Raw genomic sequence first — 27,153 nt, 5'->3', positions numbered from 1 at the left:
GTTTATTCCGGGTGGGGGGAGAGAAGAGAAAGAGCAAAAAAAGAGCCTTTCGTCCCTCATCCAAAACCCAATTTTGTCACGTACGTCTTTTGTATGGACACAAACAGCGGATCGGTTGAAAAAAGAGTGCAAAAGGAAAGCATTTTCTGCTTCCCAAAGTCGACCCTACTTCCTTCCCTTCCCCTTCCCTTTCTTTCTCCTCCCACCCGCTCCCGCCCCTTCCTCCGGCTCCGGAACACTAACTGTCCCCTCAACCACATCCTCCCCCTGATCCCTCAGCCTCTCCGCACCACTAATAAAAAAGCTCAAATCGCGATTCTGTTCCCGCAAATCCTCATTCGCAACCGTCAACTTCTGCACCTCCCCATTCAAAAACTCCACCTTCTCCAGCAGACTGCCATTCAAAGCCTTCTCCTCGCGCCACTCCTTCTCCATCCGATGCGCCATGGTCTCAAACTTCTCCGCCCGCCGCTCCGCACGACCCTTGTCGCGCTCAAGATTCGGGATCGTCTCCTTGAGAAGCGTGTCATACTGCGCCTGTATCGCAGCGAGGTTCTTCGTTGCCGATTCCGCAGCCTCTTGGGCAGCGGTGGCAGCTGCGTTCGCGACTGATGCTTTGTCAGCCGCGCGCTCGACGACTTCTTCAAAATAGGTCCGTTGACTTTCCAACTGGCTCGTGAGCAGGTGTGTATATTCCACACTCATGTTCTCCAGCTTCTCACGGGGGACCGCGTCGGCCCAGTCCGGCGGGTCAAGCGCACTCTCTCCCGCCGCGGGCAACTCGACAAGTTTGCCGTCGGACTTGTTTTGAATGATCCGGTGCACGTAGCCGTCGCCCACGTAGTCCCAGACACGTTGAGAAGCAAGGTCCATGGCAAATGCGTGAGAAGTGTCCTTGAAGTGTGCAAAGGCATGAGCTTCGTCATAGCGGCCGCAGCCAATGTTGCCGCATATCAAACATAGCCACAGATTCACCTCGGAATGACACACACGACACTCTGCGGGGCCCTGATCGAAATCAAAGGCATGAGCTGCCCTCTTGCCGAATTCGTCCTGCGTATACCGGCAAACAGGACATCCGCTGCCTTTCCACTTTTGCAGGCATGTACAGTGGAAAACATGCTGGCAAATGATCGTAAGCAAGCCTGTCGTCTCATCCATGCGCTCTAGGCAGACGGGGCATGTCGGTAACTCTATCAGCGAGGGCGTTGGAGGCGCCAATGGTTTCGTAGACAGTGACGTTGAAGAAAGCGTACTCGATTGAGGAGGGGGGGATGCTGAGGATACTAGGCCCTGATTCGTTGTTGCGGGCGTAAAGGGGTCATTATTCATATCTGGAAACTTGCTCTCTGTCCCCGGTGCTTCGACCTGAATCTCGACGGTTTTCACAAATACGACATGACACGTTTCGGGCTGTAAAAATAACATAGCAAAATAATGCAAACATCAGCAACAAATCCAGAGCAAGGATCGAGCCCCTATCGAACAGGAAAAAAAGAGAAAAAAGGGCAGACAGCTCACCTCCATTGAATTGAACACCTTCCCGTTCCAAGCTCGCTGCCACTCCTTCGCCCTTTTCCCGCTCCGAAACTTCATTAAAACCATATACCGATTCGCCCGCGCCGTCCTTATCATCCGAAAGTGGCTAACCTCGTCCCTCGTCTGGTCGCCCACAAACCCTAAAAAGTCCGACGGAGACATATACGACGGGACCGCGAGTATGCACAAAGTGGTACAATCCTCCGTGGAATGGGCGGCCGCGTCTGTTACTGCTGAAGATCCGGATCCTCTAGACCCAGCGTTTTCGTCATCAGCAAGGCCATATTTCCTGCCAACATTGTTGCTGGAATGGCTGTCAAGCATCGCACTCCGTGTGAGCGCCGACCCCTTCAGAAATGACGGGTCATCGTCGTCCCTGTAAAGGGTAGAAGTTTCCACTGCATCACGGTATAAATGTACGATCCCCCACGCGCTATCTGAAACTTTCTGGTCGAGCGGGACATATCTGCCCTTTGTAGCTAGGCCCCCGATGACGTTTGTGCCAATGCCCTTGGCTATCGGGTTATTATTATTATTGCTGCTGCTGTTGTTGTTTCCTTTGGTAGCTGGTTGTTGAGGCTGCTGGGGTTGGTGGCTGGTGGTCGTGGCTGTTTGTTGTTGACTCCGGGTCTGGGATTGTTTCTGGTTCTGGTTTTGTTCTGGAACAACCATGTCGATGCACTCGATGGAGATTTGATCGAGGCGTTTGTCGTTTGCAAGCCTGGAAGTGGGCGTAATAGGTTGAGTTTTTTTGGATGCGGTGTTGGCAAGAGTCTCATGGACTTGCTGAGGGTGATGAGCGCCAACTATCTCGGACTGAGGAGAGGGAGGCGTAGCCGGAGCTGTAGTTGTCGTTGTAGTCGTGTTTGTAGTTGCAAAAGATGTAGATGTACAAGTTCCCAACGAAGCTTGACATTGATGGGGTCCGCTCGAGCTCGAATCTTTGCCTTCTTTATTCAAGAAAGCAACGAACCACAAGATTCACCTAGTTAGTCGACAAGTTCATATCCTACCAAACACCATGTTGGGAATCCACAATGAAAAAATATATAACAATAACACCCAACCAGTAAATAACCAGGATTCCTCTTCAGCGAAATAAAGAGAAAACAGGGAAACAGAAAATGGTGAAACTCACCACCACCTCCAACAAGATCCCTATCAATCTCCCCTCCGCCGCTATTCCCGTTGCTGTTTCCGCCCCTAAAATTCTTCCTCCTCAGATGGCGATTGCTATTTCTATTATTCTGGTTATTATGGCAATCCCAATCGTCACCACCCCTTGCCCCCTTGCCAGCAGAGCCCCTAGCTCTCCTCTTATGACCGTTCCGGAAGGGCTGTAACGCGTCACAGAACCCCCGAAGCGTGATGTCGATGTCGTTTTTGTCTGATCCGTCGAGCAGGAGGCGTAGCTGAGAAGGATGTCGATGTGGATGTGGATGCGACGAGGATGGCGAGAATGGCGAAAAGGTATCAGGGTTATCGTTCTCGTATTGAATGGCAACCGGGCCGTGCTCGTCGGCCGCTAGAGTCGGAGTACTATTGTTGTTACTATTATTATTACCGCCACCAGCTATCAGCAATTCCAGGAGAATATGGTAGAAGTATGAGGGCATCCCGAGTCAACTCATGTGAGCGGGTGAAAAATATGGATATTAGCGGTTTCCTTCGTCGGAATATCACGCCATCACAGCAGGCGATGAGTTGGCTTGCAGTTTATATTATTAACAAAAACGTAGCTGCAATAGCGGGTGGCATAGGCCGTTGGTTTCATTTGAGGGAGTTGCCTTCATTGTCAATATTTTGTTGTTGTTCTATTCTCAATCCTTGAGCGATGTCGCAGAGCACCTGGCAGCTTATTTCCATAGTCACGTGGCATATGACGCAACCTTGGAAACTTTCCGACATTCCCAATCAGGCTTCGGAACTACACCGGGACGAAGGTCTACGGTTACTGCCTGGTGTATTCGCACTTCTATACTCTACGAGAGGAAAGGAGAATAGAAAAATGAAACGAGAGAAGAGAGGTTGTTTGGATTGTTACGAGGAGTCGACAAAAAGGACGTAGTTTATGTGATGTAGATAGCTAAGTGTAAATGAATGCATGGCGTGTCGTAATTTGTTCATAAAAAGAATCCATCCCCAATGACCAATGACGCCAAGCCGGTAGTTTTATTTCTCCCAGCGTAGAAAAAGAAGAAACAAGAGAAGGAAAAAAAAAATGCAGAACACAATGCCAGGAATAAACGTATTTAGTGGCCACCCCGCAATCTCAACACCAAATGGAGAGTGCTTTCCTTTTGAATATTATAATCGGAAAGGGTTCGGCCATCTTCCAGCTGTTTACCAGCAAAGATAAGGCGCTGCTGGTCTGGTGGGATACCCTCTTTATCTTGGATTTTGCTCTTCACGTTGTCGATGGTGTCGGAACTCTCAACTTCGAGTGTAATGGTTTTTCCGGTAAGAGTTTTCACGAAGATCTGCATACCGCCACGAAGTCGGAGGACGAGGTGAAGTGTAGATTCTTTTTGGATATTGTAATCCGAGAGTGTTCGGCCGTCCTCAAGTTGCTTTCCGGCAAATATGAGCCGTTGCTGGTCTGGTGGGATACCTTCTTTATCTTGGATTTTGCTTTTAACGTTGTCGATGGTATCTGAGCTTTCCACTTCCAGGGTGATGGTTTTACCAGTCAGAGTCTTAACGAAGATTTGCATTCCACCACGCAGACGAAGGACGAGATGGAGGGTCGATTCCTTTTGGATGTTATAATCGGACAAGGTGCGGCCATCCTCAAGTTGCTTTCCAGCGAAGATCAGACGTTGCTGGTCTGGGGGGATGCCTTCTTTATCTTGAATTTTGCTCTTTACATTATCGATGGTATCAGAAGATTCCACCTCCAAGGTAATAGTCTTTCCTGTGAGGGTTTTGACAACTGTTTATACGAATTTGTTAGTCCGTTTATATTTTATTTTATTTTTCGTTCTCGCGAGCAAAACAGATAGACATATCTGGGATAACATACAGATCTGCATTCCTCCACGGAGACGGAGAACCAGGTGAAGGGTGGACTCCTTTTGGATGTTATAATCTGACAGCGTACGGCCGTCTTCCAACTGTTTGCCAGCGAAAATAAGACGCTGCTGGTCAGGAGGGATGCCTTCCTTGTCCTGAATTTTAGACTTGACGGCATCGATAGTATCAGCCGACTCAACGTCAAGAGTGATAGTCTTTCCGGTGACTAAAACAAGAACGAAGAAGTGGTATGTTAGCCCAGTTACATAAAGCTGGTTTGGAAGAAAATTCCGCCTTGGAAAGGATATACGTACGGGTTTTCACGAAAATCTGCATGGTGGCGGGTTTGAAGTTGAGGAGAGATGATGGTGAGTCAGTGGCAGAATGGAAGAGTGGGGGTTGTATCGTATTGCAAGGGATCCTAAGGGTACAGAGTTGATCGATGAGATAGTTAGAAACAAGTTGAGGGGAAAAGCAGAGACAGGGATGCCAGTGACGCGGGCGAAGGAGACAGGGTGATGATGATGATGGTGATGGGAAGGAGGGAGTGAGGAGGAAGGAGACGGGGCCCTGGGGTTTAAGTATAACCATGGATGTCAGCAGACTGCCAAAAGAGGCTGGGTTGGAGGCGAAGTTGGTTCTGATTAGTCACGGCCACTCTGTGTGCTGCCTGGTTGGTGACGTTTTGGAATCTTGGCGAAGTTGGTGGAACCAACACTGACTCGAACATCTCGAGCTGGAACACCATCACCTCTTTTCCCATACGCAGGCAGACACCGTCCTGACCATCAAACACCCCAGAAGAGGCTTTTGGCAACCGATCATGCTAGACACACAGACGGACAGTCCCGACCAGTTCCTCGCGTCAACCGCATCCATGCCCTTCCAGCCATAATAACTTAAATATTCTTCCCATTCCTTAATCCAGAGAGAGAAAAGGAAACACTTCCACCGTCTCCTACGACTCAGAATGAAAAGGCCAAGGAAGTTCCAAGCAACTATGTCCGATATGATACCTTCGAAGATTTTTGACAATGAACAAAAACCCCTAAAAAAAAATAAAAATGAAAAAAAACCCCATGGAAAAACAAGAACGATCAACGGGTCGAGGGAGGAGGGACCCTGAGGGAGGGTGTAAGCCGAGTGATGGAACTTTAATCTATATACAGAATACCCAGAATACTTCGAAGGATTCTAGTTAGTGGAGGACCAACTCATCTGGAAAGAGAAAGAATGTGAGTGCAAATTCCGAGAGTGTTTTCATCTATGGAATTGGTTCTTGAATCTCGATTTAGGAGGTATCTGACGAGGAGATTCTATTATGCAGCTTTGATACCTAGTTAATTAAATTAGTGTTTTAGCAATCAATCTCTATCACTATTTAGTTAGCAAGCTTCATCAATATTTGAAACTGATATCAGGTCTGTTGTAAATTCTGAAAGTTTAATTGCTACCATAGAAGATAGTATCGTAATTACAATAAAGAGCTTGATATCATGAATGGCTACAATAAAGCGATCTATGATTCAACAGGTTCTTAAACGTTCTTTGCCATTCCGGTAATTTACCAAGGTGCACATTGAATAAACTTCATTTATTATTTCATGTTGGATTTATATATTTTGAAGCACAAAATGGTGTTTCGAGAGCAGTTGTGATCCACCACAAGGTCCCAAGATCTTGGGTCCGGGCGCGTCCATGGATAGGAAGCTTAAGGGGCCAATAATAGGTGGCGAAGCTCGAAAACATTATTGTCCCGAACTCTCAAAGTGGAAATAAAGCATGTCAGAATCAAGTGAAATTAAAATGCAGCAAATGCAATTCGAGTAGAAGATGGCGATCATCAGCATCAGAATGAACAATGAAACGACGAAAATACAGAACAGAACAGAACAGAACAGAATAGGTAGAGTGAGCATGAGTAGGAAGATAAAAGATATTATTCATCATACGGATCAAATTGGGTTGGGGTTGGTTAAGCTTGGTTATATCATTGTCATTTGTTTGTGATGCCCTGGGCGGCATCAAACGATGTCATAAAACCAATGTAGATTTTACTCGCGATCATCGTAGCCATCGTTGTCGTCATCGTCATCGTCGGTTTCATTTTTCTTCGTTTCGTCCTTGCTGCGCAGGAATAAAAGGCGAGCGAGAAAAGAAGGCAAGAAGAAAAACGTGTACACATGTCTTATGCAAATAAATAAAAGAATAAAGTAAGAAGTCAAGCTAAATATCAAAAACATAAGGTATATCACTTAAGAAAAAGGGATATCTGGATTCCAAAGCATTAACGAGGTTATGTTAAAAGACAAACAAAGGTAATCTCACAAAATATGACAAAATGTTAGACACACGAGGGGTAAAAAGGAAAAGGTAAAAATTAAAACAAATGGAAAATCGAGAACTAAACGAGTGAAAGGTCCAGCCAAAGGGTTTCATGCGGAGCCGTGTTGGGCGTGGTTGTACGTCATTCGTCTCATTCATTTATAGAATTCATGGGTAATGTATCTCATACCAGTCGTAGCAGATGCTATACATTGCTTTCGTAAAATTGTACTTTTTTCGCGCATGGTTGGGTGGAAGGCCGTCAGAACAAAAAAGCAGATTATATCATAAAAACAAAGATCCTTGGAGGTTCTCATGCGTAAAAAGGGGTACTAATAGATAAACGACATCCAGATAAGAAATGGCATGTCCAATTTTAGTTCGCACGAATAACCAGTCTCGAGACAAATTTATTTGATAAACAGTCGAAATCGTTGCGATCGAATGTTGGCTTGCTGCGAGTTCGAAGATAGGATTCTGTAGAATTTAATTGGTTAGATTGTGTGCACGTAAAACTTGCCAGCACATAATCTTGGAGCTTACCATATTTGGTAACATGCTGGCGAACCTCCGTCATAGTATCGCAGACATCAACATTCGAGCCAAGGAGGTGATGATGCTTGCTGGAATCCCATTCGGTGAATGCCGGAAGTTTCTGTGAAATTGCTTGGAAGAGGCCGACGATAACACCGACAGGGGTTGTTTCCATATCAGTGCAGAATTTGTCCGCGGCCGCGGCATCCTAATCACATTAAGGTTAAATTAACAGAGCCCAAACGAAATATATATAAATTTAATCAAAGGCAGGCTTACAGGAACACGATAATGGCAATCAAACTGCATCTCCTCCCACACTGCAAGCAGTATGGAGGCGAGGAGGAAGATGGTTGGCCAGTTTTTCAGCTTGTCACCACTGTAAACACTGGAATAAAGAGCTGATAGTTCCTCCAGAACATCTTTTTGCAATTCTCGCCACATAGTAGCCAAGCCATACTTGATTTGGAAATTAATCATGACTGGCGCCATTATTTTGCCATTGTACCTTGATGTCTCATCGTCAACCTTGCCAGTAAAGTCCTCAATTTCACCGACACCTTCGGCCATGGTAATATGCGTGGTGAGGTTGTAGGCAAGTATGAGCTTCAGTGCCTTCCGGATAACTAGGAGCTTAGTTCGAGAGTAATACCGGAAGGTACTCTTCAGCATCTGCGTCAGGAACGGAGTGCCAGTGAAGTATCCCTCGACAAATTTCTCGAAACTCCCCTCACAGTCAATATGTTTGTCAAGGTAATCCGAAAGCATCGCGGGCGTAATCCCTTCCATCCCAGCTGATAATTTTGCGGTAGCGAGTTCGAAGCTGTTAGGACTGCGTTGCATGGATTCCACCCAATCAACGTTGAAGCACTCTTCATCACGGACATAAACTTCCCGAGCAGTGACAGGAATCACCTGACCGTACCCATGGGTGATGAAGAGTATTCTCTCAACATCAGAGAAACCTTTGATGTTGCCCACAGAGAAGCCTAGAGTAACATGACGTTCATAATCGGCCTTCCAGTCTTTCATGAAGTAGCCGATTTCTTTGATGTCAATGCGAGTGCAAGGAACTTGCCAAAGCCTGGCATGTGATGGCTGACAACCCGCACACGGCTCTCCTTTGTCACACTATATCAAGAGTTAGGTATCTGAAACATGAATGAATGAAAGAAGGTGGGATGGGAGTGGGGTGTTGTTATTAACATACAGTCTTCTTGAGGAACTTGCATCGCAAACAAGCTCTCAATTTTCGTATTTCACTGGCTTGTTTCCGCTGGTCCGGCTTAAGCGGGCCCTTTCGTTTCCCCACGCGTTTCTCAGTCTCCGGTTTTCCAGACTGAGATTGCTTTCGCACTTTGGTTTCTGAGGTCTTTGCCGCAATAGGGCTCTTGCGGGATGGTTTTCTACTTGGAGGAGAAGACGACGCCTGTGACGTCGGGGACCTGGAAGGCGACGAAGATTTCTTGACCGGAATGGGTCTGACGATGGCAACAGGGCTCACGGCAACGGGAGAGGACGATCCATGGGAGGCCAGGTCACATGACAGCCTTCGATTTATGGCGTTGTACTCCGCCTCGAGATTCGATTCTGAACTTGGCGAATTTATCGGATGAGAAAAGTCCGTAAAACTGCCAAACGAGTTCCTTGGGTTGTGAGGATCCAGATCGGAGTATGACGACTCGGACAGGCTTCTATTATGCAGGGTCTCGTTTGGGTTGATGAAGATGGCCTGTTCGTGGTATGGCGAGTCGAGTGACCTACGATTCTCGATGGCTGTCCAGCCATTATCGCTGCTCGAACTGGTCAAGGAACGGACTTCCAAATACGTATCTGTGGGAGAGCTACTGCCCTGGATACTCTGGGAAGTGTAAGATACATCTGGAAGGCCATCCATTGTCGGAAAGGACATGAGATCCGCGTGGAAATCCTGGAAGGTAAAGGGTATCATATCGACTGGTGGTGCAGAGAGAGGAACGTGGTAGGGCCCGTCGAGTAGGCTGGGACCCAGCTGAGCCTGGGTAACAGCTGGCATGAGATCGATTGGCGAAGCCTGGAGCGGGATCGAATAAGAGGAAGTGAATTGGGGAGCTGAAGAGGCCTCAGCTTGCGAATACGGGAGATGGAGGGGTTGTATACTATTTTGAAACTCCCAGTCGCTGATGAGATCGTGGTCGTGCGCTACAGCGGTGTCAAAGTGGTGACCGCTGGTTTGCAGAGGCGAGATATGTCTCCTACCATCGACGCGATGATGCTGGTGCTGGTGCTGGTGCTGGTGCTGGTGCTGATGATGGTGGTGTTGTTGGTGGTGCTGGGTCGGGCGATGGCCCACCGCCACGGACCACGTAGGGGCAGACATGTATCCTCGAGAATCATAATCGAGGCTGACGATGCCATCGTTGGTTAGATCTACATCACCCATTGTAATTGTGGTTGTAGCATAGATATACGGGAAGGGCGGAAGAGTTCTATTGATTCCCACAGAAGACTACTTGGGCACAGCGGAGAGGAGAGGAGAGGAGAGGACAAGAGAGAAGATCTTGTGCCAGGAGATGCACAGGAAGGTGGAGAGCCACGGAGGTAGAGATAGAGATACAGAGGAAATGGAGAGGAGATGGAGTTCCTAAGAGAGAGGATATGAGTGGTGAGATGGCGAGGAGAGGAATGGAGTGGTCCGTTGAGCAGTGCAGTGCAGCAGGGCTGGGGCCGTGTGCTTTACTTGTGCTGTTCCTGCCCGGTGGTTGAGGTGGTTGAGTGTGGGGAGCCAAAGCAGCGGTGAGCCAGCCCGGCCGCTGGTTGGGCAGTGTCCGCCGGAGCTTGGGCCGTGGCGGCAGCGCCCCAGCCCCCATCGCACCAGGCCGGCGCTGCTGCTCTTGGGGCCACGGCCTCCCTGGGCCTGCAGCTGCATGCCACTGCGCCGTGCCAGCCAGTTTTCTGCCCCGGGGAACGGCCTGGATACCGTCAGCGCTCTCCGTGCACCACCATTTATGCCATAGGCCCACGGCTACTACCCTCGTGGACGAGGCTGGGGCCAACCTCGGGCGAAGCACAGCAAAGAACCGTGACCGCATCAGACTTGCTGATTATTCGACGGAGTTTTCCTCCAAGGCCTAGAGTTGCTCCTTCGACGGCGAGGCTAATTGCCACTCGACGGACGCATATCCCCAGCGACAAGCTTGGTCCATCGCCGGAACCAGCAACGGTCCACTTCCGCCAGCCAGATCACGAGTATCAAAACCCACCGCATCAGCATCTTCCGGGCCTATTGATTGGGCTTCTGCTTTTTTGCCTTTCTCTCTTTGGAATGACCATTTATTTGGCAGCTAACTACGCAGCGGTATTGTGGATAAGGGAACCCGCGATGGACTCTTGCGCCGCTCCCACTACGAACCAAATCTCTCCTGTGACCATAAGTCCAAGAGTCCCCAGATGGATACGTTTACGTTTCTTCCAAGAAAGCGGACGTGCCAAAGAAATTCAAAGTTAACGAGGTTAAAGAAATAAGCATGGTGATTCCCATGGATCGATCCCGCTAAAGAAAAATTTAAATAATTAATTAAATTAAATCGAATCGAAGTTGAAAAAAAAAAAAGAAAAGAAAAGAAAAGAAAAGAAGAGAAAAAGAAAAGAAAATAAAAATAAAAAAGCGCCCCCGTCGTCGGCGGGTGTGATCCCGTGGTTGATCAGGGTTGGCATCTGCTCGCTTTCCAACGTGGGCTGGCAACCGGATCCTTGATTCAGAGCCCGTGATTCAATTGTTACCCGACGACGATCTAGCACACGCCCAAAGTGAAGAGAAATAAACATTAACAAGTGCAAAATCAAAAGAAAATAAAAGTAAAAATAAGAGTTAACAAAAATTACATTTCTCCGTTCCCTCTCCCTCCTCACAAAAACAAGGCAAAATGGGACTCATTTGTGAAACTGCACAAGCAATGGCCCGGAATATTAGTTGGATGTTCTCATTGCCCAGTCACATTGTATTTTTATCTTGTTACACATATAATGTACCGTGTTGTGTGCTCTGCCGAGGCTAGGGAGATGTGGTGTTGCAATGCATACGCCGCGTATGTGGATATTGATCAATTTCCATTTCGTCACGGTCTTTTTTGACATCAGCTTTCTTCGCTTAACCTACTGTGCATGCCTACGTTTGCTGGAGGAAGATGTTATCACTGGCAATGTTCCATCCAGCAACAAACCGCAAATCACGCAAAAGAAAATGAAAATCAAAGCACTAACTACTGGTGGCTATGGGATCAAGCAAGGGGAAAAGGGATTCGCCAAAGAGCGAGTGCCGCATCGCGCATCAAGTCAAAACAAGGCAAAACAAGACAAAACAAGGCAAAGGTCGATGGCACACAAACCACAAAGAAGAAGCTTTCATCGAAAAATCAACAGCAACGATGACAACGACAAAAATTCGAGGATTCCCCGCTGACAAGAGAGCCAGAGCCGAAGTCATCGCCTCTCCATCTGCAGCGACCCATCGCGGGACGACGGGTGATGGGCACGCGCAGATAGCGTTATTGGTCATCAACACTGGAGATCTTCCCTCTTGTCAACTTAATTAAATATAGTTAAGCGTCGCGAAAATGCGCCAACTGTTGGTCAACTAAGATAGACTAGTTCGTTACTCACGACTTTGACATCATGATGAGCCTTCTGCCCGCCCCATCCGATAAAATGCGCGGATCTAACATTCTCAACGTCAGCATACTTTGTGCGAAAAAGTCAGCTAGTGAGGTAACTAACTGAAGCGACTCAACTTAGCGAGTTCCAACAACAATTGGAGAGTTGCGGTTCGTGGCCGGGGGCTTGTTGTCTGATGCGTTGTCAACCATGTCAACTGAGCATTCCCCCTCCTATAAAAATGATAATAGAATGGTCGGAAAATAATAAAAATAAGTTAACCAGTCGGAGGAGAGAAGCCCGGTCCCTGCCCCATTCCACTCTTCGTTTTTATTATCTCTCCGTCTTACAAAGGCAAATTTATCTTGTTCTTTGCTGCCCCTCCGTCAGCCCTGTTTCTCTGCCGGGTAATATTTCCCTGATAAGGCTCGAACCTTGGGAGTCTCTTTTTACAGTACTACAGTCCACAATTGACACCTCTTTTTTTTTCTTGGTTCAATTACCTTCACTGTCGGTTCGGTTTCAAATGGAATTAGCGCTGCGTGCGAGTTTCTGTACTCCAGAAGGGACCGGGATCGCGAAGCCACAGACTCACAGGCAATTGTCTCCAATCCCTCGGCACGAGGGATTGGATTCTTGAAGCTTCTGTTGACTAACTTTATTGAATTGCAGTAATGAGACCAGGCGGGGGGGGGGGAGAAAGGGGACACATCTGCACCTTCCACCAACCCAACCATCACGTGCGAAATTCTCTCCCAGGTCCTCATGATTCCTTCAACGTTGCAGCTGGAGAGAGGCAGGAAGAACGCGGGGTCCGTGGTGGGGCAGCAGATACGAGTTCTGCACGCCAAGTGGCAAGCAGTCGTCTCGTCGCCCTTTCTCGGCTTGCCAGTTGATCCATCGCACATTCGCACCAATCCCCCTCCACAGTCTGATTTTGATTCTTGTTTCCTCACGGGCTGGGGTCCGATCTGGGGTATCGATCTCACGGGGCTTGCGGAAACTTATGCTCGATCCAGTGATTTTCCTGCCACACTCCTGAAATTTATGCGAGTGCTCGTTGCTGAAGACAGGCTGGAATCGAACAACAAGGTAATCCTCATGACCAACACAGCATCACAAGGCTACCTTGTTCTTCTATGCAACAGCATATATTGTGATTTGTGAACCAGCACCTATCCATCAATGAAAATCTTAGTTATTGCATGCATCCGTTTCAAGTTGGTTCCCAGCCACCTACCTCAATTCTGCCTCAACGGACTCATTATTTGTTGTTATTCAACTCTCATGTGTCGCAGGAATAAAAATTACCTCAATCTGGCCTTATCACACTTTCTAAGCGAAGTTAAAAGACCAAGTGCATGATTTTTTTAGAGATCCTGCCAGCGTACAGTGTTGAATCGTAGGCTGCCTATTGGCCTATCTCGTTTGATCGGATTCCAAATAAACACCAAGCGAGCAAGGCATGATGAGGTACAAGAACTTGTACCATGGTCGTTGCCTCGATTTTTTTTTTCTGAGTTACCTTACTCTTTTTTGTTCGCTTCTTTGCTTTCTTTCCTTTTTCCCTCCCCCTTGACCGCATTAGCACTCGCATGTTGTCCTTTCCATGCCGAATATCTTTTTACACACCGCTTGCGATTCATTGAGCCGGTGTTTGGCAACTAACCCACTTAGCCCCTTTTTCCATAAATGGAAACCTTGGAAGAGCCCTGGAAACTGGGTGTTGGTCGCGCAGATTGGTTGCCGAGAACGGAAATATCCACTTTTGCCAAAAGCGTCGATGCATTTTCCTGTCCTTCTTAGAAAGTATTGCTGGGAGTGGATTGACTGCGCCCTTTTTCTGCCTCGTCTCTTTCACTCTAATATTTCCATCCTTATTTTATGTTATTTTACATTATTTATTTTGAGTTCACTTTGCACCTTTGCCCCTTTTCGCCCAAACAGCGCCCTCAATCTCACAGCCCATCCATCTGTTGTGGATAGATCTACAGCACGTACATACAGCTCCGGCTGTACAGCGCGATGTATCAAATGCATCATTATATCACTACATATTCTCACATGCAAACGAGCTACGCGCTTTTCAATGAAGTCATGCCAAGCAGAGTAGGAGAAAAAAGGTTTCATTGATCCCGCAGAATAAAGGATAAATAGAAAGTCACACCGTTCAATTACCGGTGCAAAAATGTCCTCTGAATGGATATTGCGGTACAGTTCAAGATTCTCCAACCAAATCAAGAGAGCCCTTGCATAGTGCGTCCTAATTGCGTGCATCAAAGGCTAAATCGGAATTTAAGGGAGAGTTGGGTCGGTGTGGTCAAAATAAAGTTAAAAGAGTGCATTGGCAACCCACATCAAGGTTGGAGATAAGTAAAATGCGGAGCAATTACTTTGGTTTGAGATGGATCTAATATGCAAGAAATACTCTACGCCCCGCCGGTCCGGGGAAAGCGGGAATCGAACATATGTGCTGTATACTGCTATGCCATGGAGAGAGAGCGCGGCATTTCTTTCCCTCTATCTCTCTTCTCTCCTTTTGCCGGGCTGGATCCTCTTGAGATGTATTTTTTTCTTTTTCTTTTTTATTGCTTTTCCCCTTTGCCCCTCCTTTTTCCTTTCCCCTTACCGCCATTACCCTTTCTCCACGTAAATAAATGATATCACACAGTGGGGGTTAGAGTCGCAGCGCCACCGGTCTGTCGACTGATCTGGTCGATATGATGATGTTCCAAAACCTACTAGATCGAAGCGGAAAACAGGAAAACGAAAACGGTCTAGCAACCAGGGATTCGAATCGTGGACATACCATACCATTTATCTTCCATGATCCCATGTGGAAATGGAAATCCAGACACCCGATGCCACGAGCCCTTCTCCGCCACAAGATAAGCGGGTACCAAGGGGCAGGGTGGGGAGGTTGGACAACGATGCAGGGCTCGCTGGTGAGTTAATATTTGGAACGGTCAAGGATCTCCTTGCTACTGTATTTCAATTTCATATATCGCCCCGGCCGTCCATCGATGGGACAGGTTATGAGAGCCTTTGAACATGAACGTGATTTATTTCTTTTTGGACTGGTTGACCCACCTACTCTTTCCCCTTGATTGCAAAATTTTGATTTTCTTCCGCCACCTGGGCCAGCCTGATCGGATGGATATACTCTAAATATATCCCAGAGGAGCGGGATAGCAGGGGTGCGATGGACCTGTTTTATTATTGATTCCAAGAAGAAGTCTCTGCATGTGTGCTATCTTCATACTTTCTGCGATGGGAAGAACGCCGCTGCTCGAGCTTTTGGAGACAGACCATGAATATGTGGTGAACCTGCCTTCTCCTTATTCTTCTCCTTTTGTCCCTTACTCCAAGACATTAGCCGATTCCCGAATTGAAATTTGATACGTTTCCGTCAAACGGACAGATAAAGGCTGGAAGGGTGGTGAGACTGAAAAGCAAAAGGAAGTGGGAAGGGGAAGTCTAACCGCAATATCAAAGTGCCCTCATGGCAACCGCCCGTCTTTCTCTGGCCGGGAATGACACGGCAATGGCATGTGTTGAACTCAGAGAACCCCCATTTTTGGGACAATCGCTCGAGGAACAATTTGGTGACAAATCCGCCTCCCATTCTCGCTCTCCCTCCTTAGCGACCATTTCCTTTCAAATCAAACTGGGGACGAATTAAAACAAAAAAAAACAATATTCTTCGTCGCCGCTCAATCGTTCCCTCTATTTGGAGGGTCGAATATCTGGAGTGGACCTTGTGTATCGATTGAGGTATGTGGATCGTGTTTTAAGAACACGCCACGGCGTTTCTCTGTACGGTGGATCTTCTGTCTTCTGCAAAAGCGGTTTGGGACTCTGCCTTGAATACACATATCCACCACCTATGGCTACCCATCCCCTACGCGTGAAGACACACCTGTCGCCGAAAGAAGAAGTGAGCAGTTCTCGCATATCGCACATGCGCGGTCCTGCAAATGAACTTCACATCTCTTATCCTTCGTTTCGTATCCTTCTTTCTTTTATTTTCTTGTTAATACCTTTTCGTTTAGCTGATCCGATTTGTGTAGGATAAGACCGTAGCCTAAGGGTATTGCTGATTCCGGAGAGCGTGCAGCATTCGTGCAGCTTGATATTCACCTTTGCCGATTAATCAGGATCAGTGTTGGCCCGTCAATGACATGAAAGCATCTGCTTTGGTTCCTCGTGCATTGTGTATCACACATCATTCTTGTATGAGTAGAAATGGCACTCGCACCTCTCTGACGCTCACAAGCGATGCCCTGGGCAGTGGTAATTTTTTTTTTTACCCGGACTCTCCAATGCCGGCAACTCAATTCATCCATTTCGAACAAGATCCCCCGTAGGATTTCATGAGTGGTATTGCTGTGGTCCTTTGGCAAAGTATGTTCAAAGTTTCATAAATTCCACTAAATTTTGACGGAAGGAGAGGTTATATGGTTAAATGCAAGGTAAATTATCCGTCCAATTCGTTGAAGGGATATGTGCCTTGTTATCGTCTCATATGATAAAATCCGTCGTGGAGGAGCGCATACGGGATCAGCAGCTTGCAGAAAGGGATTTAATATAATGAGATATAGCTTTTCCCTCGTTATTTGTATTTCGCAATAGATGTAAATAAAGTAAAATATTGAAATTCTTGATTAAAAACCAGGAATAGAACAGGTTTCTGAAAGGATGATGCTCTCGCCACACATGAGTCTTCAGCAGATGAAATGAATAAAATTGATATGGTTAGACGGCATGGAAGTCATACATTTCCGTTTTACATTTCAGAAGCCTATCGCTTTTGTATCGAAGAGTCAATGTCAGAACAGAGATGTGTGATTCCACAGTTGGCGTGTGGTGTGGGTGAGGGGGGAGCGGCCGGATCAAAGTTTTGGGCAACAATGGCGGACAACAATAAATCTTCGCAAAACAAAGGAACTATCAAAGCACAATATCAACAAAAACGCCTCAATGAAAGCACAAAGGCTTACGACAAATACATCAACGCATTTCTAAAAGTGCAAAAGCCATAATAATACATGGAGCCCCCAATGCGTGCAAGAAGGGCATGATCAGAGGGAAATACCGACGTAAAGTCCGCTTCCCAACCACCACCTCAAATAACAAAGAATCCTCCCCAAGAGCAGCATCCTCTCCCGCCCACCCCAGAACAACCAGACGCAGGCTGCATGGCAGTAGTGCAGCTCCTAGCAACTTAGAGGAACGGCACAAGCAACAGGCGTTGAAAACCGATTCGTCTCCCCACACCACCAGGGAGCCTTCAGCAGCAGCATCATTGTATCCTCATTCGCACGGCAAGCGGAGAAAAAGGAAGAATAAGGATAACATGGCTGCCCCACAAAGCCTTCACGGTCAATATCAAAAGAGCATTCCAGACTTATTCACACAGCTACCCTTAATCCGTGACCAGCTAGTTACGGAGACTTCGAAAACGCAGGATGCAACGATTGACCAGTGTCTCCCGTTCCTGAAGGGGCTTGCCAGCTCCCAGACTGGCCCATTCAATCAATTTGGCGTGCCACGTCTGGATCGGGACGCCCATATTTCGTTCCTCTATGACTCTCTCGAGTCTTACCCTGAGCGGTTTGTCGGACTTGATTCAAGTCGTCCGTGGATGGTCTACTGGGCATTAACCGGATTGTATCTATTAGGGGAAGATGTTACGAAGTTTCGGGAACGGTAGGTTTGGATTCTATTTGTTTATGTCTGATTATAATAATATTCCATCCTATATTATTTTATGTCCTTTCATTTTTGGATGTGCTGCACGTCAGATCCATTTGGTACGGAACGGGGATTGGCGTCGAACACTGGCGGATCTTCGATGCACGAAGAGCGATAACATTGTAGAAAATATATTTCACATCTCGCGTTTCGTGTTACCATCTCACTGACTTTCTACTCTGAATACCCAGCGTCATAGCTACTGCTGCCCCGATGCAAAACTCCACGGGGGGTTTTGGCGGAGGACACGGCCAAATGTCGCATTGTGCTTCTTCTTATGCACTTGTACTTTCTCTGGCCCTAGTGGGCGGGCAGGATGCATTCAAATTGATCAATCGGACGGCAATGTAAGTCCTTCCAACATGTCTTACATGCCGCTTTGTGCCGCAGCATTTTTCATCCGCAGGATACTAATCTGATAGATAAGGTGGCAATGGCTTGGGAAATTGAAGCAAGCAGATGGCGGCTTTCAGGTAACCCTTGGCGGTGAGGAGGATGTGCGGTAGGACTCCCCGAACCACGTTTGAAACGGAACATTATTTACTAAAAAACTGCAGAGGCGCATACTGTGCAATGGTTATGATTGCCTTGTTGGATCTTCCGCTCCAACTACCTCTCGATTCGCCCGCCAGACATGCTGGCTTTGACACTTTCGTAAGCGGGTTGCCAGAATATCTGTCTAGATGTAAGAAAAGAAGCAAATAAATGACATGTGGCATCATCTGGGAGGTAGAGCTGACCATTATCTCGTCTAGGTCAAACTTTCGAAGGTGGGATTTCTGGAAGTCCGGGGACGGAAGCCCATGGTGCATATGCCTTTTGTGCTTTGGCATGTCTATGCATCCTTGGCGACCCTAAGGAGATGATCAAAAGGTTCGTGAGTACATCTGCTATCTATTCCGGAAGCAATGCTAATCTGTCTCTAGATATATGGATCTTCCGCTCTTAATATCATGGCTCTCAGCTACACAGCGTGCTCCGGAAGGTGGATTCGCGGGGAGGACTAACAAGCTGGTTGATGGGTGCTACAGTCATTGGGTTGGCGGTTGCTGGCCCTTGGTCCAAGCTGCCGTCAATGGCATTCAGTCAACATCCACGCCATCATATTCGGGATCTGGCAGCCTTTTCCATCGCGAAGGATTGACAAGATATATCCTCAGTTGTTGTCAAGGGCCCCATGGCGGGCTACGGGATAAACCTGGCAAGTAAGTGCATCTTCCCGCCGGTGGGGCATGTACATCACCCGCTTATGTACAGGGACAAATTTGGGGAGTTTATAAAAGAAACTATCGGCGTGGCTGATCCCCCCTTTTTTTTTAGAAACCCCGATTCCTATCATACCTGTTATATCCTGGCTGGTTTAAGCACCGCACAACACCACCACTTCCATACAGGCATAGCCTCGGCGGGGGAACCTAATAATCCATTTCCATCCGCATTTTCCTGGTCGCATGCACCTGCAACCGCATCAACAGAACAAGGCCAGTCATCTATTGTTTTCAATGAGGAGGATCGACTAGAAGTCGTCCATCCTCTATTCGTCATTCCGCATCGTGCAGCGGGGAAGTTGCGAGAATGGTGTCAGAAGCATCCGCTCCAAATTTGAACATCGAAAAAAAAGTCCGCATTTGCCAACAAGGCATAATGGCGTTTTGGCCTGGGACGAGGGAGGGCAACTTGTAGGCCTAGTTGAAGTATAGGAGTATGAAAAGTCGGGAGGGTTTTCGTGTATATACCTGAATGCACCTGAAACAACTATAGGCTAGCAAAGCTACAACGAATCATGTAAGGCCAAAACCAGTTGTCTTTTCAATCTCTCGTACTACCTGGTTCGATATTTATGCTCCTCTCCTACTGGATCAGATATCTTGGCGCCATTGTAACTGTAGCTGGAGGGTGAGTGTCACCCGGGTCACGTTTTCCGGAGTCAGAAGCAACCTCTTTGCTTGCATTCCTCCTTGCGTCTCGGTAGCACGGTTTGATCATCTTGAGGACAAACAGTGTTACATCGAGAAGAAGCGTTGAGGGCTGAGCTAAACAAACTCTTTTCTATTTCTTCTTGTATCACTGGTTTGTTGGGACTGCAGCAAAGGAGTGCGCATCTGGGGATTCGACCTTCCAGTTCGAACGAGTCATCTCGCTCCTGATTCCCCGAGATATTCCCCTCAGATCGTGACGCGTGTGAACGAAACGGCGAGAGGGTAAGACGGGAAGGAACCGAAGAATGGAAGTTGATTTCTTCATGTCGCATTGTTGATCCACACGAATACTTCCTGCAACTCCAGGTAGGATTATCCACGTAGCGAATCATTTCTTCAGCAAGCCGATGAGGAGGCGCCGGGGTTATCCTGCTCGTTCCTCGATACCCTGTCCAGTGTTCTCTGGACAACAGAAGATTACCGCTGCCGTCTGTCACGAGCGAAACACTCTGAAGCGAAATATTTTGCGGAGGTTTAATATCAGTGGAATCTTTCCACCTTCCAGGGCGGGGAGCCAATGACGCTGCTGATTTGTTGAAGGCCAACATGAATGTGCATAGGCGGATACGTTAGTTTGTATGGAGCTTTGGTCGGTGATTTACGCTGCGGGCCCGCTCAACGTCTTTTTTCGTTGAACTATCACTTACATACGCAGGCAGTTATGGGATTCTGAGGAGATCTTCAATTATAACTATCCTATGATTCCAGCCATTTTAAGGGTCTCGCTGCGAGAAATAATTTTTCGTATTTGAAAAGCGGCGAAATCCACGCCGGACCCTCGTGGTTTGCATCTTCCATTTCTGGAACATGTTGCAGGCGTTTTCTCCACTGGTGGAGGAAGCCATCGATTGCCAACTCATCATTGCATCTTGAATGCCTGTAACTAGTTGAACAACAACGCACAGGCAGCGCCAGTTCCCTTGCCTCAAACACTGGCTTTTGGACCCGTTTCGTATCGGTTATCGCACTGATTCCAGGGTGTTTCCTCCCTTAACTTCACGATAGGTTTGGGCATTTTACTACCACTCAGCCGAACTCTTAGCAGAGTTGTTTCTCTCTCACCTCTTCTTTCTGCCATATGAGTGGCCGTACCATTCCTATGATGACCCGACAAGTCGGTCATTCCTGACGCAAACCTTCTGGCTATGACTCCCCTGCGAATGGCAAAACAAGGGGGGATGGATGGAGCAATGGATGAAAAGCTGTGGGGCCGGAGCTTCCTGGGGAAAGGCAACTATTAATCTACTGCAGACATTTATGCCATCCTGCCTTTCGCGCCAGGGTTCAACTTCGAACTCAGCGCGTTTTGCGCAACGCGAATCCAACCATTGCGAATATAAATTGCATTAGCGGAAGTTGCCAATGTTCCAGGACGTTTAGAGAGGTTGATTCTGCTCCAGCTCTGCGGGGTCTGTACCATCTCTACCAGTACTTTGGTGAAGGAGACACCTCGTAAGACCAAAGGTTGCGCATCCAGTCTGGCATTCTCTCTGCAGCACTGTGGGCCTAGGGTACAGCTGTTCAAGCGTCTTGTCTAAGCCGGACGGGCCAATCCTCGTCGCTTAGATCGACGGCGAATTAAACCATGATAGGCTCAACAAACAAGTTCTGGAGCTTCCCCATTACCCTTCACTGGCAGAAAGCCATGCCAACACATCAAAGCAAGAAAAATCAAAAAAACTCAGATAGAAAACGATAATTTCCTTCCCACAGCGTCCCCCTTTCCTATCCGGCGCTTTCAAATCCCTCGATTGAATAAACCTTGATTGCAAGGGTAAACACTGATTTTCAGCCCCACCCATATATTTTACGCTGCATTAAATCACGCTCGCTTCGCTGTCTACAATGGCTGGTTTTCTCATTCGGGGCATCGGCCAGAGCAACCTTTTTTTATTTATTTTTTCGGTATCTCACATTTTCAAGAATTGCCTGCTATTCTTTTATTAATCCAGAGGTACCTCCCAGTTTATTTGCCAATCTGCCAACAGCCTGTTTGTCCACCACACTTGGAGAGTCTTAGACGGTTGGAATTTAGTGGCGTTGTTGGGCATCAAGCTTCTCATTCTCCTTAAAGTTCATTCTGCAACTTAACGACCTCCCTTGGGCACCTTCAGCCTGAATTGTCGGGTACCAAATTCGATAATCTGTCCAGCCGAGCAGCATAGATCCTGCTGGGTCGGGATTTTCACGATCGAAATGTATTACATTCTGTACCTTGCGAGTATGTTGCCCTAAATATCCCTGGGATAGATTGTGGCAGCTTGAGCCAAAATGGAAAAGGCAACAAAAAATAGCCCAACATATCAATTTTTTTTATTTATTTTCACGAATCATTATGCCATGTCCCGTGGATAATTTAGCGATGCTTACTTTTTTCTTTTTCTTTGGCCATGTGCCTGTGTGTTCAGTCAGAGGCCAACTGGAAATCCCCAAGTATCCGTGTTGTCTTTCCCCTTTCGCATTCACCATTATTAATTCAGAGTTATTTATGGGCATGATAAACTTTTATACCCCAGTATTTTCAACATTGGCATCCGCGAGGATCGAAAGATCGTCATTGTTAGCTACTTGTTTTCTTTTTCTTTAAAAATTAAAAAATGGCAGGCGTCAGGCCGAAATTCACACGTCAAGCCAACATATGACGTTCCACAGCCAATAACATATTTTCTGTCACAGGTCTTTGCCGCCGCCGTCGCTGGCCAGAACCCCTCTACGAATCATATCCCTGTGCGGCCGGATACGGCTGCATTGTGCGCGTCAATAATCGCGAGTATCAGACGGATGTATATTGCGAAACGGAATCCCTCGCCAGAGAAAGCGCGGCTATGCGCGCCTATCTGATCTGCCGGAATTTCTCTGTCAACGATGGGATGTATCCTGCAGGTCACGACCATGGAGGGATTGTACAGGGCATTCCAGTTGCTATTGGCACAGGACGACGTGGTCGTTTTCGCGATGATACTGATGCGTCAACCAGTAGTGGAAGCCGAAGTGGGGGTAGCAGCCCTGAGAGCCACGAGGGAGGTCGACTAGGTCGTGGGCGCCAACCTGCCGCTCCAACGAGAACACTCGCATACGGCCACCAGGGCCTCTAATTTTGTTTCAAACCTATCGATCCCAGTTGACCAAGGTCTGCTCTTCGACACCCTTGACGAGTATCATGATTCGTCAATAAGAAAGCGGCCCGACTATAGAAAGCATAAACCTCGCACCCGCCTTGATGAAACCCAATCCCCCCAGAATTTCTTCCGAGAGACGACAAAAGAGGAAGAGATGGAAAAAAGAAAAGAAAAGTAAAGTAAAGAACAAGAAGAATCGGCCTGCACAGAACTTAACGACTTTATGACTTTATGGTTTCCAACCAAATGATTATGGTGAAGATACGCTGGACAGGTAATACAGAACTGTCTACAATGATTCCCAATCACGCGAGCACACGAATATAACCACACCCGATGACCCGAAAATAACGACATGAAACGATTCCCCATAGATTCTCTTTTGCTTCGTTCTGATATTTCTATATATATCTTCACTGAAGCTGCACTGTACAACACCGATGGAATATCACCACTTCAGTCGGCTATCTTGTTTATGTATCTCTCCTGTCCGCTCAACGTCTCATAATGGTTTCTTCCGCGTGAATGCACGTGGAGTTATATGTTGTTACGGCCTTACTGAGCAGTGGCTCATTCTTTTAGTTTTTAATTGGGAGGCAAGGACCAGGTTCCATGAGAGATTTCAAGGGGAGTTGCTACTTAGCGACGAAAATAAAACGTGAAGGAAAGCTCTCTCTGAAATGAAATCCGTTAGGTTTCAAGCTACAATGACTTATGTTTTACTCGATTCACGGTTACCCATCTGGTTTTTTTATTTTATTTTTTTGCTTATGACAACAAAACTACGTCTCCACTCATGGAGAGGGTCTAGTTAGGGATGAAATTTGCCAGTTCAATGATTTCCAGCAAGCGAGCTAACGAGCATACCGGATTGTGATCGAACGATTCTTTTCACTAAAGCCATTTCTATGTGGCATGTTTACCTCGCGATTTTTGTTGAAATGCATCGGGCAAAGTCTGGGAGTAGAGCTGTTAGATTTTGATTTTATTTTTTTTCTTTCGTTTTGTCCTCTACTTACATTTTTCTTGCCTGGCTGAACCGGCTCTCCTGGTAAAGGGGATATTACGAATAATTTAAGGGAACGATTTTGATTATGCTCATAATACCGATAATGTTAGACATATTTTTGAATAAATAACGGGGACAAAAAGAAAATAAATTTCTCACGATTGACTGTGGTTTCTAGATGAGTGTAAAGGTTTGGACCCATTCACAGGGGTGCAAATAACTGCCTACAGATGTTAGCAACAAAACCCTTACATCGGGTCTTTCACCTGGGGGAGCGGGGGAGGATATTTGATTTCCGATGCTTTTATAGTTAGGCGTCCAACATCATTATAAAAAGAGGCAATAGGAACTACCTTTACTCGACATCCCAAGATTTAAATTACCTTTCCCTTTATGAGTTCTATACAAAACACATTCCTCACGAGTCAAGACCAATTGGATGGATTGGCATAATTGTGCAACATCCAATTGATGCATCGCTATATGTCTCAACTGCCTTAATTGCACTGGCTCTTTATGCGTCTTGTCTCTCCCAAGAACATGACAAGCATGACGATTGCTAAAAGAGATGTGGAAAGAGCAATTCACATTTACGTACTCTATATCAACTCTGAAACATGGGGATGGGACATCAGTACGATTTCATTGACCCCTGCTTGGCTTCTCGCGTGATTGGGGGGTGCCCCCTTCAGAAACCACTGGTGATGTGAAGTTGAACTGATTGAAAGGTACTAAAGCCGCTTGCGAAACTGAGCCGTGAGGTTGGGTTTAGAATCAACCCGACACGAGAGAGAACCATCCAGGGGATGTCATACGCTCCCTTCGTGGACGTCGGCCCAGGGGGAAGGTCCACTTAGCGCCGTCCGTTGCCACCAAAACTGACCACCTCCGTTATCCACAGGAGAAACAACCTCGATGACAGTGAAAGTCGTCATTCAAGTACGCGCGCCAAACGGGGTTTGGTATGGATTTATATTTCGTATCTTTGACGAAATCTTCTTTCTCTGTTATTCGAGTATCTTATGATGTCTTCAGGTCCCAGGAATTGACGTCATTCCATGCCTCCTATCAGGTCACCGACTAGGGATGCCCTTGCTAATCCATACAAAATTTCCTGGAAGTCAGCCAGCATCTCGGGTCCGCATTCGATCGCATGGACTCTACGAGTGGGCTGAGTTGTGATGACACGGCTATAATCGTAGCATCATGGTACTCCCTCTTCTCGTATGATATTACTATTAATCTGGATATCCGATAAGTTCCTTCGACTACATGATGATTGAAGCAGAGTGGCATGGGAAGGAATACCAAACACATGTAGGGATTTAGGTATTTCTGGGATTTTTAGTTGATTGATACTAACAAGTGGTCAAGATATTGAGAAAGCACATTGTGTCTTTCATACCCCGCTATCTCTCACTGCCCACTGAGGAACCTCTAGTCTTCTTGTCCGATGAAATACAAAACGCCAACGAGAAAAGAGATTCTTTCAAAGGTAAAATGGCAAATCCCAAAAGCGGATAAAGGGGACAGAAGATAACAGGAATATTTCCACAATGAGACTGGGGAAGAACCGGCTGACGAAGTGGAAATTTTTATCGGATGAGCCATTGGGAGAACTCTGACGCAAAGATTGATCGATCAATTACATCACCAACTCTTGTCCAAAGGCTCGGAAGATATGTGCTTCATCCGGGGAATTGAAGTTACTCCTTCACCATAATTTGATAATTGGCAAACATAAAGAGTGAGATTGATATACTCTTGGGACGTCATACCAACGGTAGATCTTCCCCAATGCCACGCCTATAGATGAGCCTTCAGCTCACGAGAGCCTGAAAAACCCTCTACTAGTTTTCGAATCATATGTTAGCTAACCGAACCTAAGCCCTCGCTCTATAACTAAAAGCTTTAACGCACCTGATTTTTGGTTTTTTATTTATAGGCCAGCACTTGGAGGCAAATTACACTGAAGGAAACGAGACGATTGACAGATCAACTTTTGATTATTTCAAATGCCCCAGTGGGGAGAGAAAGAAAACGCCTTAATATAAAAATAAAACCTCTGCCGCCAGATATGATTGTCTAGGCTGGACCCACCAATTATGGTGAGAGGAAAAATACACTCAGAAAATTGGAGGATGGCTAACAAACTGAATAAATAAGCTTCCGGGCAAAGATTCAAGGAAAATTAAGCCAACAGATTTACGAATGAAATCCAGATTGCCGCCGGGAAACTGCGAATATGTCGCCCAGCAACCAAAGCATTCGAAGTCGAAACCGTTGTGCAATTTAAATGGCATACATCAGTGCGTGCCGTTCCGGACGGGATCATAATATCCCCCATTTTGTCTTTCACTGCCAGTGGTAGCACTTCGGCCATTCTTCGGCTGTCCCTGACCTAATGGCAAAATTGTCTATCAGTTTTTGAATGCGGGAAACAATATGTCAACAAGGTGAACGGGGATTGGGTACCACCCGAATTCCCAGACCCTCCGTCTTCGCCTTTCCGGCGATTACGATTATTTCGAACGTCTCGAGAACGGAACACGCTGTACAACAGCCACCCTGTTACCCAGTTGGGCCCATATTCTCCGTCTGTAATACCGCGGTCGAACCACGCTCGTGTGACCGGTTTGGAGTTTCGCCAAATTTCTAGAATTCCCCATCGTTGTCTCTCTGGTCGGATGTGGTGCCAAAAAAACGGTGGTCGGATTGAAGGGTCGTTTCTCAGGTTTTCAAGTAGGTTTGAATTGTCCTGGTTCAATATGTTGTACACAACAATGGCTTCATCCTATGGATGTTGATTAGTAGAGACTCCCGAGGCCACAATCCTGTGCGTCTCGGAACGATCTTTCCTAGTCATGAAAATCCTCTGACAAGTTGTGGAAAACTTACTCTCATTGCTCGATAAAAAGGTTCATGTTGAGGGTTATTCGCATCGAGACCCAACGCATGCATAAAGTCCTCCTTGGACACGCGAGGGCCAACAGCCATCCTTTTAGATGATCAAGCGCTTCCGGGAAACAAAATGACCATGGACTTTTAATCGTTTAACGTGGCGGGATTTCTTCGTGGACTTCCTTAGGCTCACTCAAACTTTTTCTGTGATGGCTGTTTTGGAAGGAGAATATGCGGTTTACACTGGATTATAAGTATGCTTTATACCTGTCGTTCGAGAACCGCCTGGGTAGCAAACATCCTGCAGCCTCCCCGGAGCTTACCTCTTCCCGCTCAAAAAAGAAGAATA

The 27,153-nt window shown here is 46.8% G+C and overlaps 10 protein-coding genes across 10 annotated transcripts; 5 read left to right on the top strand and 5 right to left on the bottom strand.

The window, feature by feature from the left end:
• Nucleotides 1-165: 165 nt before the first annotated feature.
• On the bottom strand, nucleotides 166-3,155 carry HCBG_04111 (RING-10 finger domain-containing protein; the record flags this gene model as incomplete). Its single annotated transcript, XM_045431160.1, has 3 exons — nucleotides 166-1,413; nucleotides 1,522-2,321; nucleotides 2,678-3,155. 3 exons carry the CDS (start codon nucleotides 3,153-3,155, stop codon nucleotides 166-168), a joined length of 2,526 nt encoding a protein of 841 aa, XP_045287713.1.
• A 394-nt stretch (nucleotides 3,156-3,549) lies between these two features.
• HCBG_04110 (ubiquitin) lies at nucleotides 3,550-5,072 on the bottom strand (the record flags this gene model as incomplete). The annotated part of the gene is made up of 3 exons (XM_045431159.1): nucleotides 3,550-4,471; nucleotides 4,562-4,777; nucleotides 4,866-5,072. The coding sequence occupies 3 exons, from the start codon at nucleotides 4,885-4,887 to the stop codon at nucleotides 3,792-3,794; spliced, it is 918 nt and encodes a 305-aa protein (XP_045287712.1).
• A 2,180-nt stretch (nucleotides 5,073-7,252) lies between these two features.
• HCBG_04109 (uncharacterized protein) lies at nucleotides 7,253-9,832 on the bottom strand (the record flags this gene model as incomplete). Its single annotated transcript, XM_045431158.1, has 4 exons — nucleotides 7,253-7,353; nucleotides 7,420-7,618; nucleotides 7,690-8,541; nucleotides 8,621-9,832. 4 exons carry the CDS (start codon nucleotides 9,830-9,832, stop codon nucleotides 7,253-7,255), a joined length of 2,364 nt encoding a protein of 787 aa, XP_045287711.1.
• Nucleotides 9,833-11,415: 1,583 nt separating this feature from the next.
• On the top strand, nucleotides 11,416-11,984 carry HCBG_04108 (uncharacterized protein; the record flags this gene model as incomplete). The annotated part of the gene is made up of 2 exons (XM_045431157.1): nucleotides 11,416-11,477; nucleotides 11,675-11,984. The coding sequence occupies 2 exons, from the start codon at nucleotides 11,416-11,418 to the stop codon at nucleotides 11,982-11,984; spliced, it is 372 nt and encodes a 123-aa protein (XP_045287710.1).
• Nucleotides 11,985-12,807: 823 nt separating this feature from the next.
• HCBG_04107 (uncharacterized protein) lies at nucleotides 12,808-13,209 on the top strand (the record flags this gene model as incomplete). Its single annotated transcript, XM_045431156.1, has 1 exon — nucleotides 12,808-13,209. One exon carries the CDS (start codon nucleotides 12,808-12,810, stop codon nucleotides 13,207-13,209), a length of 402 nt encoding a protein of 133 aa, XP_045287709.1.
• A 3,743-nt stretch (nucleotides 13,210-16,952) lies between these two features.
• Nucleotides 16,953-19,402, top strand: HCBG_04106 (CaaX farnesyltransferase beta subunit Ram1; the record flags this gene model as incomplete). Its single annotated transcript, XM_045431155.1, has 8 exons — nucleotides 16,953-17,069; nucleotides 17,114-17,751; nucleotides 17,988-18,143; nucleotides 18,224-18,298; nucleotides 18,354-18,481; nucleotides 18,552-18,673; nucleotides 18,723-18,781; nucleotides 19,117-19,402. The coding sequence occupies 8 exons, from the start codon at nucleotides 16,953-16,955 to the stop codon at nucleotides 19,400-19,402; spliced, it is 1,581 nt and encodes a 526-aa protein (XP_045287708.1).
• A 1,069-nt stretch (nucleotides 19,403-20,471) lies between these two features.
• HCBG_04105 (uncharacterized protein) lies at nucleotides 20,472-20,898 on the bottom strand (the record flags this gene model as incomplete). The annotated part of the gene is made up of 2 exons (XM_045431154.1): nucleotides 20,472-20,764; nucleotides 20,838-20,898. The coding sequence occupies 2 exons, from the start codon at nucleotides 20,896-20,898 to the stop codon at nucleotides 20,472-20,474; spliced, it is 354 nt and encodes a 117-aa protein (XP_045287707.1).
• Nucleotides 20,899-21,971: 1,073 nt separating this feature from the next.
• HCBG_04104 (uncharacterized protein) lies at nucleotides 21,972-22,870 on the top strand (the record flags this gene model as incomplete). Its single annotated transcript, XM_045431153.1, has 2 exons — nucleotides 21,972-21,996; nucleotides 22,452-22,870. 2 exons carry the CDS (start codon nucleotides 21,972-21,974, stop codon nucleotides 22,868-22,870), a joined length of 444 nt encoding a protein of 147 aa, XP_045287706.1.
• Nucleotides 22,871-24,443: 1,573 nt separating this feature from the next.
• Nucleotides 24,444-25,427, top strand: HCBG_04103 (uncharacterized protein; the record flags this gene model as incomplete). Its single annotated transcript, XM_045431152.1, has 4 exons — nucleotides 24,444-24,537; nucleotides 24,805-24,865; nucleotides 25,029-25,127; nucleotides 25,286-25,427. The coding sequence occupies 4 exons, from the start codon at nucleotides 24,444-24,446 to the stop codon at nucleotides 25,425-25,427; spliced, it is 396 nt and encodes a 131-aa protein (XP_045287705.1).
• An 877-nt stretch (nucleotides 25,428-26,304) lies between these two features.
• HCBG_04102 (uncharacterized protein) lies at nucleotides 26,305-26,900 on the bottom strand (the record flags this gene model as incomplete). Its single annotated transcript, XM_045431151.1, has 2 exons — nucleotides 26,305-26,697; nucleotides 26,802-26,900. The coding sequence occupies 2 exons, from the start codon at nucleotides 26,898-26,900 to the stop codon at nucleotides 26,305-26,307; spliced, it is 492 nt and encodes a 163-aa protein (XP_045287704.1).
• Between the last annotated feature and the right edge of the window lie 253 nt (nucleotides 26,901-27,153).

The sequence above is a fragment of the Histoplasma capsulatum genome (assembly GCF_000150115.1).
Source record: "Histoplasma capsulatum G186AR genomic scaffold supercont2.5, whole genome shotgun sequence".
In the NCBI taxonomy this organism is placed as follows: Eukaryota; Fungi; Ascomycota; class Eurotiomycetes; order Onygenales; family Ajellomycetaceae; genus Histoplasma; species Histoplasma capsulatum.
Note: the sequence above shows the minus strand (reverse complement) of the source record. Positions and strands in the feature narration are given on the sequence as shown.